At 35.6% G+C, this 20113-nt stretch overlaps 1 protein-coding gene and 3 long non-coding RNA genes across 4 annotated transcripts in view; all 4 read right to left on the reverse strand.

The window, feature by feature from the left end:
* The window catches only part of LOC107598706 (uncharacterized), a 17906-nt gene extending 6423 nt beyond the window's left edge, over positions 1-11483 (reverse strand). Inside the window, exon 1 of the long non-coding RNA XR_001610587.1 lies at positions 11407-11483. This is a non-coding gene — a long non-coding RNA (uncharacterized lncRNA). The remainder of the gene's footprint in view (positions 1-11406) is intronic.
* LOC107598701 (regulator of G-protein signaling 9-binding protein B-like) lies at positions 7024-10833 on the reverse strand. Its single transcript, XM_016290094.1, has 3 exons — positions 10311-10833; positions 8505-8811; positions 7024-8061 (listed from the first exon to the last, which is right to left on the reverse strand). Exons 1-3 carry the CDS (start codon positions 10398-10400, stop codon positions 7694-7696), a joined length of 765 nt encoding a protein of 254 aa, XP_016145580.1. The 5' UTR covers positions 10401-10833; the 3' UTR covers positions 7024-7693.
* A 2516-nt stretch (positions 11484-13999) lies between the features above and the next one.
* On the reverse strand, positions 14000-14255 carry LOC107598705 (uncharacterized). Its single transcript, XR_001610586.1, has 2 exons — positions 14177-14255; positions 14000-14077 (listed from the first exon to the last, which is right to left on the reverse strand). It is a non-coding gene; the product is annotated as an uncharacterized lncRNA (long non-coding RNA).
* Positions 14256-14403: 148 nt separating this feature from the next.
* LOC107598704 (uncharacterized) overlaps positions 14404-20113 on the reverse strand; it is a 10243-nt gene continuing 4533 nt past the window's right edge. Inside the window, exons 5-6 of the long non-coding RNA XR_001610585.1 lie at positions 14611-14684; positions 14404-14510 (exon numbers count right to left, since the gene is read on the reverse strand). This is a non-coding gene — a long non-coding RNA (uncharacterized lncRNA). The remainder of the gene's footprint in view (positions 14511-14610; positions 14685-20113) is intronic.

The raw sequence follows: 20113 nt of genomic DNA on the forward strand, positions 1-20113 counted from the left end.
TTATGAAGTCAGAGTTAATTGATTTCAAAGGAAGAAAAGTAATAAATAGGTTGCTTTTAGAAAGTGACATATCTTCTAATTAAAGCATTAGTGCATTAATTGTGTGTGTTCATTAATCAACTTTATCAAAAACTTTTTCATAACCCAGAGATGCTTTTTTTAGGGATTTATATAATTTTTGAATCATATATGGTAACATGCTAACGTCACACACAGACTTAAACATTCAGCACGTGAACCACAACAATGGTAACAATTCAATTTAATTTATTTTAATTACTTGTAACAATAGCCATTTTATTTGCTCTTTTTGTTGTGCTGCTACTGACACAAGACAGCAAAAAAAATTGTCAAATAAAATCAACTATAAAACAAAGCAACTGTATAATTTATTCATACCGCAATGCACTCTGGGAGTCAGTGAGTAGCTATACTAAGTCATGAGTAAACCTAAATGAAAGGATCAAGTACCCCCTACAGTTCTTTTTTAGTTACTAGAACTCTCGTGTAAGTAAGCTATACTAACTAAGCATCTGTCAGTACAACATACTATTGCTATTTCACTTTACTTAGTTTTTTCAAGGCAATCGGTTTGCATGCTTTTTTTAAGTAAGCCCAACTAATTAGATTTTACAGTGCGTGTTCTCTTTTTGAAGACCAAACAAAAGTTTTGCTTTCACGACGAAACACACGGCGTCTTCAGGACATGGCAGCGGTGGCAGCAACAACAATACTACAGCGAGAATAAAGGTTACACCTTCTTTCTTTGCGTGAACATTTGGGTGGCATTATGCAAATCTTTCCACATCTTGACAGACATGTGGGGGCGTGTTAGAATGAGCCGTTTTGCGTGGTTGACTCTGAACTTTTATAAAGAATATATCTTTGGATTTGAGACTTTAGTCTTTGCAACTTTACAGATCTTCTCTATGCACCAAGAGCTTGTAACACTCCAAAGAGAAAGGAAAATTTGAAATCGCATCATATGACCCCTTTAAGGCATTTCTCGTGCGTAATTGCGACGCACGTGCTCAGCCCATCGTCTCCGACTATTCTCCCAGATCCTTTTGGGAATAATGTGAAACGAATTAATTTCGCGATTTTTATTTTATTTTTTTCCCCAACTTGAAATACGAGTTACTCGAGCTTTCACAAACTTTGACTGCAGTTATGAACAGCTTGAGACAAATTTCGATTCAGCTTTAGTTTAGTTTTGGTTGCATTCAGTGTTTCACGGGAAACCCGGATGGAAACTGAGTTTCCGGGTTTGAAGTCGGTGTGAATGTGAAATCGGAGTTCATACAATTAAATAACACAATAGCCCTGCTGAAAGAAACGATAGAAACCATCACATAAATTCTAATGGTTTCCACTACTAACACCATTACAAACATTATCAAACCATCAACGTTTAAAACCATTAAAAATTGTTTCCTCTGTGTTTTTCTATTAAGTATGGAAGACCAAACCTGCAGAAATAAATAAATAAATAAATGTAATAACACGAAGATAAAGACAGATATAAATAACTTGATAAAAACAAATAGTATAAATAAATACATGTGGGAAATACATTTAAAAAATAAATGAATTAATAAATACATAGCCTAAATATAAACTTAAATGAAATAAAGACAGAAAATACTACATAAATGAAAATAGTAATACAATAAATTCAGGATTACGTTTTATTTCAAATGAACTTTGTTTTTATCATTTATTTCTTTATTTTTAATTTCTGCAGGTTTGGTCCTCCATAGTTTTTAACAAACCACCAATAAAAGGTTAACGATTACCAGTAGAGACCTACAGTGACCATTACAGTTTCTATTAAAACCAAGATGATTCCATTATAACCAGTAAAACCATTACAAACTCTTTGATGGTTTCTATTCTCCCACCCCCCACCACCACCAGGGCAGACTATGCTGCTTTATTTATGTTCATAATGTTTATTTTGTGTACCTACCTCTGTATGATGGATTTAGGCTAGTGACTTAAAGTGGAAGTGAAGCAGTCAGTTAAGTTAACATTATTTAGTAAAGTGATTTCCACTTTGATTAAAAAAAATATAACAAACATGATTAATGTAACCATTTTAAAGAAAAAAGGTTGTTTTGTTATAGCTTTTGGAGCAAGGGCGCCGCCATCTTGCAGTACCACCGCGTGTGACGTCACAGGGTTGGTTCGCTCCGATGGCCAGTGAATATAAGCATTTCTTTACAGTTTGAACACACGGATGTTATTTTAACACACAAATAATTAGTTTTTCACCATAATTTGGATGGATATTCAACATCAAACTGTCTATATGCTAAGTTTTGATCATAGTATCCCAAACATTGTTTTCATAATGCGAGGCACAATGCTTCATACAATATCATTCATGTCGCATTTTATTATGTCAGACCATTAAGACATACGCATTACATTGATTGGTTCACCAGTTGTATGTATCATATTTTAGGTTCACCTGCGAATACAATTAGCTTTCCTGCTGTTAACAGGATGTAGTGTTTAACTAATCACCTAACGTTATCTGAACAATCGGACCAGTGCTGCTCCCTCAAAGTGTATCATTCTCACGTGTTTTAAGCCTTGTCAGTTTAAATAAAGTGTTTAAGCCATTCAAGTGTGAGACCGCACGGAATAGATTTCAGTGCGGTACTTACACGCTGTGATAGACCTTTTCTGAAAGAGATTTAAATGTGTTACTCACGCGTTGTGATAACTTCTGTTCGCGCCGGCGGCGCTGCACACACACAAAGCCACAGCTCAGCTCGGACAGTACGAGAGTAGGCTACCAAATTGAGCTTTCTGTCGTGCCTTCATCAGCAAATGCACACAAAGCATGTCGGAATGACCGTCTTGAGGAGTATCCACGTAAACGAATATTGTTTCCGATCCACACTTTACCGGTTTCTTCAACCCCTAATACTGCTCGGTCCCATCGCCTTATCGGCTCAAATGCATAGGCAATTGACCGCAGTAAAGATAGTTTGCGGTTTGATATTCAGATTTCTTTTGGATATAAATATGCAGTGCGTTGTCATAGACATGCAAAGTAAGGAATAATTGACGACGGTCCGTTGAGTTATTAGAAAAAGAATGCACACCCGAGGTGGTGATGCGGCCATGCAGACCCTTCAGGGAAGGGAAGACCCGTACTGAACTATGAACATTTTCACAGATCAGAATAGTGATGTTAGTGACTCGGGGAAGGGTCAGCTGACCCGTACTGAACTGTGAACGTTTTCACAGATCACAATAGTGATGTTAGTGACTCGGGGAAGGGTCAGCTGACCCGTACTGAACTGTGAACGTTTTCACAGATCAGAATAGTGATGTTAGTGACTCGGGGAAGGGTCAGCTGACCCGTACTGAACTGTGAACGTTTTCACAGATCAGAATAGTGATGTTAGTGACTCGGGGAAGGGTCAGCTGACCCGTACTGAACTGTGAACGTTTTCACAGATCAGAATAGTGATGTTAGTGACTCGGGGAAGGGTCAGCTGACCCGTACTGAACTGTGAACGTTTCACAGATCAGAATAGTGATGTTAGTGACTTGGGGAAGGGTCACTAACAAACAAACTTAGCAGCAGAACTGTCGTGCATCGCTGAGCAACACACAGCGTCAGCGGTGTTTCGTTAGGCTACTGAATGATTTGCATTTTTGAATTAATACCTTGAAACAACATACAGAACTACCACATTTTGCTATAAGTTTGATTGCATCATATAATAATTGCTGTTAATAGTGTTCATCGTCTGTTTGATTACGTCTTTAATTGATTTTTCCGTACATTTCTGCCATATGTACATAAACTGACAAAACGTCATAAACTTATCAAAACGTCCTGCAAGAGCGACTTCTTCCAATGATCCATGAGCAATTTGGTGATGATCCATGCATTTTCCAGCATGATGTAGCACCATGTCACAAAGCAAGATTTATAAAGATGTGGCTCGAAGATGATTAAATTTAAATTTTTGGATCCGTGGCCAGGCAACTCCCCGGATCCCAATCCCACAGAGAACCTGTGGTCAGTCCTCAAAAGGCGAGTGGACAAACAGAAGCCCACAAATTGTGATCAACTCCGAGAACTAACAAGGATAACTAAAAAAGAATGGATCGCCATCAGTCAGGATTTGGCCCAGAAGCTAATATCCAGCATGCCAGAGCGAATCGCAGAGGTTATGAAGAACAAGGGTCAACACTGTAAATATTGACTCATTATATCATTATCATATCATTTTTTAAGACTTATGATATATGCTTATTGTTTTTCAGTATACCATAGAAACATGTTGAAAAATAATCTACAAATACTGAAGCAGCAAACTTTGCAAAACACAATTTATGTCACTGCCAAAACTTTTGGCCATGACTGTAGACCACAACAGAGCCATTTTTTTAATATGTACATTGAAAACATAACGCCATAATTAACTTTGGTAATTGTTTGCCAACTTTTGCCATGAATCTGAGAGTTTTATTTATCAAAAGTAACTTTGAATTCACAAAGTTACACCTCATGAGAGCTCTAATTCGCCTCATATTAGCTAAATCAATAAGTGATGGTCGATTCATGGGTCCATTCAAATAATCAGAACCGCATGGAAAAACAATGAAAATCTCACCTGCTGCATTTGGTTTAATACATGAAGACCATGTTTGAATTTGTGATATTTACCATCATATTGACAATGACCTCTGCCTGCTGGGTCATGAATCCTGAAAGGACACCGAACATTTTGATGAATCATTGAATTGGAATTAGCCCGAACATTTTAGAAACATACAAGGAATATTACCGCTTTCCTCAAGCAGATGAACTATTGCATGAGTATCAAAGAATAACTTCCTATTGCCAGACTTAGCGATATCTGATTTTTTCAGGTCATACAGTTTTAACTGATGTGCTCAACTCTGAAATAAAGACAATAGGGAACAATTATTCAGTAGAATATGCAAATCATAGAGAACTGGTCATAAGTAAACAAACAGAATATCTGCAAACCAAGACGTGTGTATCACTTTTAATGGCAAAAACATACATACATACCTCTGACCAAAATGCGTGAACCTCTCAACAGCCGAACAGACTCCGTGTCAGACCTTAAATAATGATCAGTCATTATTCCGCTAAATCCATTTCTAATCGCAGAGATTAGATGTATATGGTGTGCAGACCTCATTCTGCCGAAAATAAGCACTTGCGTGTATATAAAGTATAAAATCTGTGAAGGACTTCAAATTGTTGCGGGATCGCGGCGGTACGGTATGGAAGCACATAGGTAGCGAAATTCAATTTAAAATGCAATATGCAAAATGGCAATGCAATATGCAAAATGGCAATGTATTTCTGTATTTAAATTCACATTTTCCATTACCCATACGTGCAAAGTTTGTTGCAAAAGGAAAATGAAAATTATCTTAGTCGTCTTAATATGTAAATTGCATGCCAATTTGAACGCTTTATAAGTTGCGAAATAAAAATACAAAATTGATTCGATATGTGTAACATGTTCAAGCAGAAATGGTAGCAAAATGATCATTTAAATGCTATTTGTCCTAAATTATTATTAGTAAATGCATCATGACGCCGTGGGATATTTGTAGCAAAATTCAATTTGAATACATTCCTAAAATGTATTGAATACACCCGCTAATTTCAAGACGCTGACGTCACGTGGGTCACCCGCAGTGTAAGACGCTCAAAGCTCAAGACGTTCAGATAGACGTTCGAACGAACGTTTGATTTTAGCATGGAATACGCTTCATATATTTCTCTGTTCACGCTCCACTTCATCTGTCAGTGAATTCAGCGATCTTATCAGATCTCCAGCCGCCATGTTTCAAACGATCCAAACGTACCACGCTTCCGCAAATCCCTGCCTTGAAGCAATGAGTGACGGAGGGTGGGCGTGGTCAGCTCGGAATGCATTTTCAAATTGAATTTTGCTACAAATATCCCACGGCGTCATGATGAAAATGCAATCCTAAGTGTTCTAACTTTTAGTCTAAATGCATTTAGGACAAATAGCTTTTAAATGATCAGTTATGCTACCATTTCTGCTTGAACATGTTACACATATCAAATCAATTTGTGTTATAGATTTTCATTTTCATTTCGCAACTTATAAAGCGTTCAAATTTGCATGCAATTCACATATTAAGACTACTGTTGGAAAGGGCAAATGTAAATTATATAATTCAATTTTCATTTTACTTTTGCACCAAACTTTGCACGTATGGGTAATGGAAAATGTCAATTTAAATACAGAAATACATTGCCATTTTGCATATTGCATTTTAAATTGAATTTCGCTACCTATGTGCTTCCATAGTACTGGACCTAATGTGACCGCATGATTTTGCTTTTCTACTCTGTATTTGTCCCCTAAAGTCATTACATTAGACACAAAACTTTTGAAATTCCTGGAATAATTCAGAAGAACTGTATATAACTGGAACCGTAACACATTGTGTGTGTGTTTTTTACCACAATAAGACCTGTAAAGGTTTCCAAACGTATCTCCTTTCTCTGTGACAGATAGGAACCTTTCTCTGTTACCAAAATATGGGATACCTCTACAGCCTAACCCCCTGATTTTGTGTGTGTGTGTGTGATTTTACAACTTTCTAGCAATAAACATGGAAATTGACAGAAACAGACTGACTCTAAATTTCAGTCTGATGTTGCCTGACAAGATCTTATGACACATATAGTAAACGGGTTCTAACAGTTTATTTGAAAAATATTATTTATTTAATTATTTTATTTATTTTTCTACAAAATATAATATTCATGAGATATTTGAAAGTGAAGATATTACAGTGCATGAAGGAAAACAAAAGGATTATCAACATTGTCTCAAAATATTCTGTAAATGAACATTGGAATAATCTATTTCAAATGTCTTTGAAAAAGCAGCCTTCATACTGAGGTAATTACAATATTAAATTTTTTTTCTGTAAACTTTTTATTAATTATATTTTATTATCAGTTTACTCCTACTTGTTTATAATTAGTAACAGAGTATTAATACCAGTTAACGCTGACTAACCTTTTAAAACAAACAATTCTATTGTTTCTGGCTTTTGTAACAGGTTTCGAAACCTGTCACAAAACTACATAATTAAGCATAATTAAAAGCCACAATAGATAAAAACATGTGCATAACATATTAAAGCCCTATGTGTTTCTGTTGGTGGTGTTTTGAGAGGACAGTACACATTTGCTAGGTAATAGTTAAAGGATTAAATGTTGTGTCAGTGTTGATATTGATACTATATTCACTCAAAAACTAAAACAGATGATGAGCAAAGTTCTGAAGGTACAATATGATGAACCAGCCTATGAACAGTAAACCGATCTTGTGTTTATGCGCAGCATGCTCATACTACATCAGTAAATCAGATCTTATTTTTTTACTATTTTACTACTTTCAATTCAGCAATAGAGTGAAGATTAATTTATCTTGCTTTACTTTGCTATAAATGATCACACACTCAAAATTATTGGCAAAGTTTTTTTGATTTGTAAAAGGGAGTCACAGGCTCTGTCGAGATCAAAAGTAAGGAACTGTTACATAGTTAATAAGTACACAGACTGTTGATGTTTGGCTGAACACAGCTGAAGAGACCTTGGAAAAAGAAAAACCTACACAACACAAGTGATAAGACTTCAGACCAGGAACACCACACACACTGATAGCACTACGGCAAAGATTGCCACACCACACAGCATCATTGCTGCAAACACCTGGCTGCGACTGCAAAAGGCTTGAGCTGCCTCTTCGTCGATGGACAGCAGCGCTAGCGAAGCACTGTCAGTGCTGACGGGGTCAGCATACTGAGGACCCAGTGCCTCCACTGTCCAGCGCAGCACATTGACCTTCAGCTCCATGTCCTCCAGTGTACGGTCCACCTGTGCAATCTCTTGCTCCAGCTGACTCTGCTCCTGACCCTCCATGCTGGATGTCTGGGTACTGCCACCTGCCTCCTGCAGGTCAGGCAGGCTCAAAGCCCGTGCTGCCAACTCTGTTGTCCCCCCTGCTTAAGCAAACACTTGTATCAGGCTTATTACAGGGCTGTGACAATTAACGTGTAGTCACAATTACGGTTACTCTGCGAAATTCAGTCATTCCAAGAGACCTTAATCAAGGGAATGAAAACGAGGCTTAGGGACAGAAGTACAGTGCGTTCAATGGATTGTGCTGTTGTTTAACAACATACCGATTGTTCAGCTGGCGAAATGCCTTTCAGAAAAAAAAAAATTTGAATAGACAAAAACTCCATAAGACAAAAAGTTGTATAGCTTTAAGCCATTGTAAAGACTGAATAATGGTTTTTCAAGCCAAATTTCACTGAAATTTTGTTAATATGACAGCACATTCACATTTAGTAAGTTTGAGGAATATACAGAAGTTACTTTGTCACTAGCTACTAAATAATTAGTAATCTGTTACGAAACTCCTACAGTTATGCATGCTTACCCTGTATGCCGGTTTGCACCATGGTACTGTTATTGGCCAAGGAAAAGTGCTTGACCATGGTGAAAACCTTGCACATGTCTGCATGTAAGAGCTCCAGACAAGAGGAGAATGCCACCCATAGCAGCTCTGTTTCCTTCCTCTCAGCCTCCGGTAATGTTTTATCCCTCAGTCGAGCTGTCAGGTGGTTTCGGCAGGACAGCGCTAGTGTCTGGGCTCGCTCTCGTGTTTGCCGAAGATCACGTCTTAGGCTGGAGTTGTCCGTGCATCCACCAATACAAGAGGCCAAGTGCCGATAACATGCCACCACCTGAGTCAGATCAGAACAACTATGGTGTTATGAACTTTAACTTTATAAAGAAAATAATATGTCAATATATTCATTATCTAGACTGATCTCGTATTAATAAACAGAAAAGTTTTGATGGCACAATAGGATTTCATTCAGAATAACATGTCATACATCAGCCAAACTGTTCTGAGTGCAGTTATTAATAATGCTATGTTACAAATGCCTGTAATACAATACATCACTGACCCAGGTCCATCCCAAGTTCTAGAGCACAAGGAAAGTGTTTTACTTGACATATATTAGGCCTTCTTTTAGAACAAACAATACTGCTTGTGGTGGGGAAAAAAACCTTTCCAATTCTAGAAGGAGGAAAACGGACATATCTAGGAGTTTTTGGTAGAAATCTGTTTGGTTCTTTAAATCCAATCCAAATCCACATTTTCCATATGCATATATACTACACTACCAATCAAAAGTTTGGGGTTGGTTAGATTTTTTAATCAAAAGATGTCTATTATGCTCACCAAAGCTGCATTTCTTTGATCAAAAATACAGTAAAAACAGTAATATTGTCAAATATTATTAAAATTATTACAAGTTTTCTATTTGAATGTGGGCAATTTTAAAATGTCATTTATTCCTGTGATGGCAAAGCTGAATTTTCAGCAACCATTACTCCAGTCTTCAGTATCACATGATCTTTTTATGTTATAAAATCACATATATCACTGGTTTTATAAGTTAAGATAACTGTTCAGGTTATCAAACATCATAGACTAAGGATTAGTTTGAGTGACAAATATTACTTATAATCTCCTTGTCATAAGATGGCTATTTCAGGATAAGCTTTGGAAACTTTTGGGACCTTGGTTCAGTACATACTGTCCATTTGGATAATGCTGCTCATTTTTAAAAAATGTTTTAACTGTATGCCTGAAGCGAGTATGTATCAATGCTAAAAATAAGTAGGTGAACAGAGTAAACAGGTAATTTTGCTGGGATAGTCAGAGTATTGACATGCCTCCACTGGCTCACACTGAAGATAATCAAGCAGTGGAGCGTGGATCATCCCTACTCAGAGATAGTGCCTTTTCACCCTAAGGCTTGAGGAACCTTTATAAGATGCTTTCATGTTCAGCCTGAAAATAAGGAGAAATGAGGACACGCACATGCTTTGCCATCTTTGATCTAAACCTCAACAAGTTTTTCATCACATCTTAAATACGATGGAAAATAAATGACAAATGATTTTCTGCATTTTATATCTAATTGATGAACTCCTCTCATTTTTTATCATAATATTTAGCATTAGACCACACAAGAGAAAATATGTGACAACATACAATATTCAGGGAAAGATTTAAATTATATAATATTTTTGTATAAAATCCAGTCTGTTATCAAAAAATGAATGTATGGTGCCCTGATTATTAGAAAAGATATCACCACAAAACTCTCAGAAAAGGAGGTTTGTTTAGAGGAACGATCAGTTACTGGATTATGTAATATCAACTCACCTTGATAAGGGAGTCCACCATTGCTTTTCCCTCTTGCAGTGGCTGTGCTGAAGTTCCATCGTCAGCTACCTTGTTGTTGCACAGTGGCATTGGGTTATGTTTTCAAAGGTAACAAAAGTGAATCCCTGTCCCGAAAGCTACCATCCACCCCCAAACTCAACAACACTTATACACCCTTTGTTTTAGCTGGAGTAAACTACGGTCCATATTTGAGCTGCCAGTCCTCTCTGAACCTGTGAAAGTTTAATGTATCAATTTTCACCTACAAGAATAAAGATAGGTTAGGATAGGTCAAGGTTACAAAAGGTTCAAAGGTTTCCAAAAAAGAATGTAAAAAAACAGAGAGGTGCGGAGGATTGTGATGTCAAATTCGACAGTGATAATCCGAGCGATTGACCCCTTTGCACTGAAGCTGTGTGGTTAAGCTCATTACTTGCTGCTGAGAAGTGCGGAGATGCTGGGGCCTGGGAATGCGTCACTACCTCCTCTAGGACCCCCCTCTTCTTCTTCCATCACTCGCTCTCTCTTTCTTTCTATCTCCTTTCTCTTTGTGTGTGTGTGTGTGCCTGAATGACAGGCCAGGCCCTGAGGGGCAGGTTGTGGTCCAGTGTTTGCTGCGGTCAACCAACATGTCCATGGTGACATTGCTTATTTGTTACAAGCTTACACAAAATTAAATGTAATACATAAAATCTAAAGTTTCAATCTAAACATATACAATAAAAATATAAAAGCCATAAGCAAGGATTAGTCAGGCAACTTTTAGTCTCCTCTGTCTCAGGTCAAATTAGATTAGGGGCATGTTAAAATAATCCCTGAAATATATCTGCAGGATTGGTTTGGTTATCCCATTTTAACCACGATCGTACAAACCATACAGGTGCAAATCCTTTTTTGACTAACAAATGGGATATCATTTTGGACAGTATATTAAGTAATTTGACAAGAAATACAAACACATGAATGTGAGATGAAATAGGCCTAAATTATCAACAGACTCTTGGTTTTGTGATTTCTCCTTTTACAGCGCCTATAGGCTTAGGGTTTAAACCTCTACCCAAGAGATTATAACTCAGATTCTCTTGGCATTTAACACTGGTAATTGGCTACTTCATGTAGTTTTCATATTATGTTATTTAAGAACAAATAATCAGCGAATTATCACAGTTTGAGATTATTACAGTTAGAGATGTGATTTCAAATCAGTTTTAACCCAGTAACATCTTTCCCAGTGGACAGTTAATTCAATTATTTTGACATGATCACCAAATAATGAAAATCAAACCTTTGATAAGCATGCATAGGCTAATAAAATTGCTACTTGGTAAACAATTGCAATTCTCTACTTTTGATATACTGTACTATAATAATAGCTTACTCTCAATGTTATATCATTCATTGTGAAGCATAGCACAGTCATGAGTTGGGTTTCTTTTTTTCTTGTACATTTACACAGGCACATCTTTTGCATGTGATGTTACATATTGTACACTGTAAAAAATAACGAAACTTTTGTTTAGTCAATGTAAATTTGTTTGTTCATGCAATGCTGATTGTCTTATTTTCCTAATAGACAGATTATTGTCACAGCAACCGGAAATAACAATTACTGTCCTTGGGGAAATAATTTTTTTTTCTGTTACCTGGATGAAAAAAATGCATAAAAATTCATCATCTCATAATCGAAATTGTACGGAAGTTCTAAGCGGCCATGCAATATAATTTTTTTTCTTCTCGTTTTCTCGTTATGAAGACTTAATTTTCTCGTGATATCGACATAACGAGTTGTTTTCTCGTTATAACGACTTAATTTTCTCGTTATATCAACATAACGAGTTGTTTTCTCGTTATAACGACTTAATTTTCTCGTTATCTCGACATAACGAGTTGTTTTCTCGTTATCTCGACATAACGAAAGTTGTTTTCTCGTTATAACGACTTAATTTTCTCGTGATATCGACATAACGAGAGTTGTTTTCTCGTTATAACGACTTAATTTTCTCGTTATATATAATATATATATAAAAAATAATGCATGGCCGCTTAGAACTTCCGTAAAATAGTTTGTTTACAAATGATAAAAGTTAATGGGCAACGTACTTAGTCTAATAAGTAGACAACTTTGTTTTTTCTTGTAAAACAACTTACTAGACTAGGATACCCAGAAAACGAGTGTGTCCTCGCTGCAGCCTGCAGCACGATGACGTAGCTGGACTATATCCACTACGTAGTGGATATTTTACGCGCGTGCGCTGTAGTAGGTCTCGAATAAATTCATATTTTTATTTACATTTTATCATTTTGCAGACGCTTTTATCCACAGCGACTTTAAGACTAACGCAGTACATATAGCAAGGGTTTTTGACCTACATTACATATCTACACGATGACCTACATTACATTACAATGTAAAAACTTGAATGTCTAAATTCATCCGCGATGTTTTCGTCTATACCGGCAACTTCAAAGCTTTATTTATTTAATTATTTATTTTTTGAATAGCCTGCAATTCATAGAGAGAGAGAGAGCGCTCTCGTAACGGAATGGATGGTTTATGTCTTTAGCCATTTATAATCCCCCTCCAGGGATTTTACTTGAATATAGGCCTAACACACAAAAAAAGAAATGGTCATCTTTGTGTTAATATGCCTTGTCCCCGACCGTGTGTGTATTTATTTGCTGGATATAGGATTGTTTTTCTTCTTTTTATTTTTATATGGTATAAAAATCATGTCCGCATATTTTAGTTGGCCTATAACTTTTTTATACTCTGTCACGTATAGCACAGAGAGTGAGAACGAAAAAGAATATTTGATTCATGAACGAATTTTTGACAGAACTATCTAACTATCTTGACTATCAGAGAAAAAAATTAAGACAATAGTTACACCCCATTTTTTTCATAAAGAACAAACTAAATTGTAAAGAGTAGAGTTTTATTTCTAAAACGAATCAAACTAATAAAAATTAAACATAGCTTACGTACCCTTTCATTCAAAACTAGCCATCGTCGCTTAAATAAAGTTTGAATACGCTACTTGTTTAAAATCACAGTATAATATAATTTGTGTAAATCTATGAAACATACCTATATCTCGAAATTACAGTCTAATTTACACTAAATACTAGCTTCAATGACAACCCTATCATCCAATATCTGCGCATGCTCGTCAAACATCCATTACGTATTGGATCTGCTCCAGCTACAACATGGTATTACAGGCGGCGGCGGCGGCGACAATCTCCTGCACATTATGGGTAAAATTGTGCGAGCATACTCTAGGCCTCAAAACTAGACACACTAACCTTAAGAATGGTGACAGCCAACAAATGTTAAAAAGATGAACTCTTTACATCACAATACAATAAATAACTAACAATAATGATAAAACAACAACAGAAATTTTTTTATGAAGTCAGCAAACAGCAAAACAATAATCCTATAACAGTAACTGCATAATTTATTCATGCTGCAATGCATGCTGGGAACTCACAAAGCCTTAACATTTCAACAATATGAAATTCTTTGTTCAGACAACTGTGTTTGACTAGTTGGGGCAACATTTGGGGTAATTTTGTTGTACTGACAAGGGTTTTTATGTAGTTTCAAGAAAAAAAAATTTTTTTAGTATTGGAGACTATTGGAGTATGGCATTTTTCACAGTGTACAATACAAAGGTAACTTGTTCAACAAACATTAAAGCATGCCATTTCATCAGGGTTGACTGTTTAACAGGTTGTTTTCCAGTTCTCTTTTTGTCTTTTATCTGAGGAAAAAAAGAGAGTTAAACAACTTTTCACAAATAACATGAAAAAACTAAGCAATTTTATGTGTTGTACTTGAACAGCATGAAACTTTGACTTACCATTAGTTGTCTTCGGGATTTTGTAACCCTTGAGTTGTGCTTGAGACTTGTGTGTAGTTTTGTTTCCCATCGTTCTGGTGAAAGAAAACTGTTAAACACTTCACTATATGGGCCTTCAGTTGGGGCAACATTTGGGGTAATTTTGTTGTACTGACAAGGGTTTTTATGTAGTTTCAAGAAAAAAATTTTTTTTTAGTATTGGAGACTATTGGAGTATGGCATTTTTCACAGTGTACAATACAAAGGTAATTTGTTCAACAAACATTAAAGCATGCCATTTCATCAGGGTTGACTGTTTAACAGGTTGTTTTCCAGTTCTTTTTTTGTCTTTTATCTGAGGAAAAAAAAGAGAGTTAAACAACTTTTCACAAATAACATGAAAAAACTAAGCAATTTTATGTGTTGTACTTGAACAGCATGAAACTTTGACTTACCATTAGTTGTCTTCGGGATTTTGTAACCCTTGAGTTGTGTTTGAGACTTGTGTGTAGTTTTGTTTCCCATCGTTCTGGTGAAAGAAAACCGTTAAACACTTCACTATATGGGCCTTCATATATATATATATATATATATATACACACATACACACACACACACACACACACACACACATACATACATACATACAGTGCTGCTTGAAAGTTTATGAACCCTTTAGAATTTTCTATATTTCTGCATAAATATAACCCAAAATATCATTAGATTTTCACACGAATCTTGAAAGTAGACAAAGAGAATCCAATCAAACAAAGGAGGCAAAAATATATACTTTGTCATTTATTTATTGAGAAAAATTATCCATTGTTACATATCTATGCGAGTGACAAAAGTATGTGAATTTTTGCTTTCAGTATCTGGTGTGACCCCCTTTTGCAGCAATAACGGCAAGTAACGTTTCTTGTAACTGCTGATCAGTCCTGCACAACGGCTTGTAGGAATTTAAGCCCATTTTTCAGTACAGAACCACTTCAACTCTGTGATGTTGGTGGGTTTCCTCCTATGAGCTGCTTGCTTCAGGTCCTTCTATAAAATTTCAATTGGATTAAGGTCCGGAATTTGACTCAGTCATTCCAAAACATTAACTTTGTTCTTCTTTAACCATTCTTTGGTAGAACGACTTGTGTGCTTGGGGTCGTTGTCTTGCTGCATGACCCACTTTCTCTTGAGATTCAGTTCTTGGACAGATGCTGGTATAATTCAGAACTCATTGTTCCATCAATGACGGCAGGCCGTCCTGGACCAGATGCAGCAAAACAGGCCCAAACCATGATACTACCACAACAATAGCCCCGGGCCCATATGCAAAAAAAATTTGTACAGGCCACCCCAAAACATTATTGGCTCAAACTCGTTGATTTTTCTGAAGTGATTAACGTTACGTGTATTCACAAGCTGTTTTATTTACGGTATAAATGCTTGTCAATAATATTTAACATTTAATATATTTGAATATTTAATCATTTGTAGCATGCAAGCCACCCAATAATCCCAATAAGCTTTGTGCTTTGTTTCTTATATTAAAACAGCCTTTTGTGTCAGCCTTCTGTCAACTTTATAATAAACTACTACAAACAATAGGCCTAAATGTGTTTTCACGCTTCTAAATTTGTAGTGAGATAACTAGCCTATATTCGTCTCAGTTCAAGCAGCATGTGAATCAATGATATTTTCCTCTTTAATATTTGCAGCACGAAATAAACATAAATAAATATTTGAATACATGTTGAAAAAATCAGAAAAATTTAATACAAATGAATGTTTCATGAAATCGATCAATTAGAGTTTCAAAAACGTCAATAAGCCTATCTGTTATTGCTGTTTTTTAATGTTAAATGTGAAGAATGACAGGTTGGATGCCACAGACTTTTTATTTTATTTTATTTAGTTATTTTATTTTTAATTTTAAAAATATATTTAAAAAAGTATAAGTGGAATTCTGACATTAACTTCACGCAATAGGCCTATAGCCTGATTTTATTATCATAATTATTCTTAAAATATTATGACGTTAATCTTATTATATTTTCCTCTTTAATATTTGCAGCACGAAATAAACATAAATAAATATTTTAATACATGTTGAAAAAATCTGAAAAATTTAATACAAATGAATGTTTCATGAAATCGATCAATTAGAGTTTCAAAAACGTCAATAAGCCTATCTGTTATTGCTGTTTTTTAATGTTAAATGTGAAGAATGACAGGTTGGATGCCACAGACTTTTTATTTTATTTTATTTAGTTATTTTATTTTTAATTTTAAAAATATATTTAAAAAAGTATAAGTGGAATTCTGACATTAACTTCACGCAATAGGCCTATAGCCTGATTTTATTATCATAATTATTCTTAAAATATTATGACGTTAATCTTATTTTTCAACATGATACTAAAATGCCGCCATAGGCTATTTGTACTGCATGCAAACACAATCTTGGCACAGAAGACCAAAAAACAAAAACAAACAAACAATAATTAAAAAAATTAATGAAATACTAAGGAGATATTTGAATTATTTTTTAATGAACTAGTATTTTCTGAGTCGGTGTCACAAGATGAATTTGACGATCCTGACTCGCCATCTCCTCAGGACGCGCGCCTTTAGAGAAATACATCTTTACGGATTAGCCTACATAATGAAATAGTTTTTGTTTTCTATTTGAATTATTTCGTTATATTGTATTTAAAGCATTTTATTATATATATTTATCATGTTTGTGAGGAGGCAAGTATTCGCTGAGTTTTGGTTCATCATTGTGAAGCGCTCCTGCTCAAGACCAAGACGACAGAAAGCGCATCCTGTTTGTTTTCCTTAATTATTTTACAAAAGCACAGGTTTTTGTTGATATTGTTTGTGAGTGCACACAAATAAAAGTAGACCCTTTACAATTCCGAATGATGTATTACTTTTACCTTTATGAGCAAAAATTACGGCGTATGTTAAGTTTCCACTCTTAAAGGGTTAGTTCACCCAAAAATGAAAATTAGCCCATAAATAACTCACCCTCAAGTCATTCTAGATGTACATGACTTTCTTCTTTCAGACGAATCCAGTCGAAAGTATATTAAAAATGGTCTTTGATCTTTCAAGCTGTTTAATGCCACTCAGCGGGTGTTGCATGCGTCAGTCCAAAAGAAGTTAAATAAAAAACTCCCATCCATAAATAAAAAAGTGTCTCACACGGCTCCGGGGTGAACAAAGGCCTCCTGTAGCGAATCAATGTGTTTTTGTAAGAAAAATATCCATATTCAAAACGTAATAATCACTTTAATGTAACTTGTGCCAACAGTTGTACACAAAAGCAGTTCCGGAGAAATGACGTATGAGGTCAGCTTTGCACATGGCCAGTGAGTCTTGTGAAAACCAACCTTTGTTAACAGGAGCAAAGGAAGCAAAGTTTCCTTACTTTAGCAAAGGAAAACCAGTCTCCTCTTGGCTTATATCAAAATCCTCTTGACATTCTTCTTTACAAATCTAATTAGTGACCGTTCTGAGCGGCGCATGGGCAAAGCGGACCTCATACGTCATTCCCCCTGAACTGCTTCTGTTTACAACAGTGAGCGCAAGCTAATTCAGAACTCATTGTTCCATCAATGACGGCAGGCCGTCCTGGACCAGATGCAGCAAAACAGGCCCAAACCATGATACTACCACAACAATAGCCCCGGGCCCATATGCAAAAAAAATTTGTACAGGCCACCCCAAAACATTATTGGCTCAAACTCGTTGATTTTTCTGAAGTGATTAACGTTACGTGTATTCACAAGCTGTTTTATTTACGGTATAAATGCTTGTCAATAATATTTAACATTTAATATATTTGAATATTTAATCATTTGTAGCATGCAAGCCACCCAATAATCCCAATAAGCTTTGTGCTTTGTTTCTTATATTAAAACAGCCTTTTGTGTCAGCCTTCTGTCAACTTTATAATAAACTACTACAAACAATAGGCCTAAATGTGTTTTCACGCTTCTAAATTTGTAGTGAGATAACTAGCCTATATTCGTCTCAGTTCAAGCAGCATGTGAATCAATGATATTTTCCTCTTTAATATTTGCAGCACGAAATAAACATAAATAAATATTTGAATACATGTTGAAAAAATCAGAAAAATTTAATACAAATGAATGTTTCATGAAATCGATCAATTAGAGTTTCAAAAACGTCAATAAGCCTATCTGTTATTGCTGTTTTTTAATGTTAAATGTGAAGAATGACAGGTTGGATGCCACAGACTTTTTATTTTATTTTATTTAGTTATTTTATTTTTAATTTTTTTTGGCAGAGTATAAGTGGAATTCTGACATTAACTTCACGCAATAGGCCTATAGCCTGATTTTATTATCATAATTATTCTTAAAATATTATGACGTTAATCTTATTTTTCAACATGATACTAAAATGCCGCCATAGGCTATTTGTACTGCATGCAAACACAATCTTGGCACAGAAGACCAAAAAACAAAAACAAACAAACAATAATTAAAAAAATTAATGAAATACTAAGGAGATATTTGAATTATTTTTTAATGAACTAGTATTTTCTGAGTCGGTGTCACAAGATGAATTTGACGATCCTGACTCGCCATCTCCTCAGGACGCGCGCCTTTAGAGAAATACATCTTTACGGATTAGCCTACATAATGAAATAGTTTTTGTTTTCTATTTGAATTATTTCGTTTCAAAGTATTTAAAGCATTTTATTATATATATTTATCATGTTTGTGAGGAGGCAAGTATTCGCTGAGTTTTGGTTCATCATTGTGAAGCGCTCCTGCTCAAGACCAAGACGACAGAAAGCGCATCCTGTTTGTTTTCCTTAATTATTTTACAAAAGCACAGGTTTTTGTTGATATTGTTTGTGAGTGCACACAAATAAAAGTAGACCCTTTACAATTCCGAAGGATGTATTACTCTTACCTTTATGAGCAAAAATTACGGCGTATGTTAAGTTTCCACTCTTAAAGGGTTAGTTCACCCAAAAATGAAAATTAGCCCATAAATAACTCACCCTCAAGTCATTCTAGATGTACATGACTTTCTTCTTTCAGACGAATCCAGTCGAAAGTATATTAAAAATGGTCTTTGATCTTTCAAGCTGTTTAATGCCACTCAGCGGGTGTTGCATGCGTCATGGGCTAATTTAAATTTTTGGGTGAATTAACCCTTTAAGAACAAAATGCAAGTGATCGCGCTGGCGCCTCCATGTCCAGCAAAGCTCGCTTCAGCTTCCATTCTCCACAAAAACGACTGTATATGCGTGTAACAGCACACATTTATCTAAGTTAAATTTTGAAATTATTATTGTGAATTGCATGAAGTGTTTTATGTCTATAGATTTTATTTTAGGCAAGTCATGTTGATTTGAGAAGGCTAAACTGATCAAACATGTGCTCAACTCAGCCCGCCGCTGGCCGCTTGGTCGTTACTTTAAAAAACAAAAATAAAAAAGTGTCTCACACGGCTCCGGGGTGAACAAAGGCCTCCTGTAGCGAATCAATGTGTTTTTGTAAGAAAAATATCCATATTCAAAACGTAATAATCACTTTAATGTAACTTGTGCCAACAGTTGTACACAAAAGCAGTTCCGGAGAAATGACGTATGAGGTCAGCTTTGCACATGGCCAGTGAGTCTTGTGAAAACCAACCTTTGTTAACAGGAGCAAAGGAAGCAAAGTTTCCTTACTTTAGCAAAGGAAAACCAGTCTCCTCTTGGCTTATATCAAAATCCTCTTGACATTCTTCTTTACAAATCTAATTAGTGACCGTTCTGAGCGGCGCATGGGCAAAGCGGACCTCATACGTCATTCCCCCTGAACTGCTTCTGTTTACAACAGTGAGCGCAAGCTATATTAAAGTGATTATTACATTTGAATATGGATGTTTTTCTTACAAAAACGCATCGATTCGCTACAGGAGGCCTTTGTTCACCCC

Source organism: Sinocyclocheilus grahami, unplaced genomic scaffold, assembly GCF_001515645.1.
Source record: "Sinocyclocheilus grahami isolate Dianchi unplaced genomic scaffold, SAMN03320097.WGS_v1.1 scaffold254.1, whole genome shotgun sequence".
NCBI lineage: Eukaryota > Metazoa > Chordata > Actinopteri > Cypriniformes > Cyprinidae > Sinocyclocheilus > Sinocyclocheilus grahami.

Excerpts from the sequence above, each read along its gene's own strand:
- LOC107598701 (XM_016290094.1), bottom strand. The coding sequence starts at position 10,400 with ATGCCACTGTGCAACAACAAGGTAGCTGACGATGGAACTTCAGCACAG. Across the intron at positions 8,812-10,310 it reads TGGTGGACTCCCTTATCAAG|GTGGTGGCATGTTATCGGCA; the intron begins GTGAGTTGATAT and ends GATCTGACTCAG. Across the intron at positions 8,062-8,504 it reads GGTGCAAACCGGCATACAGG|GGGGGACAACAGAGTTGGCA; the intron begins GTAAGCATGCAT and ends TTGCTTAAGCAG.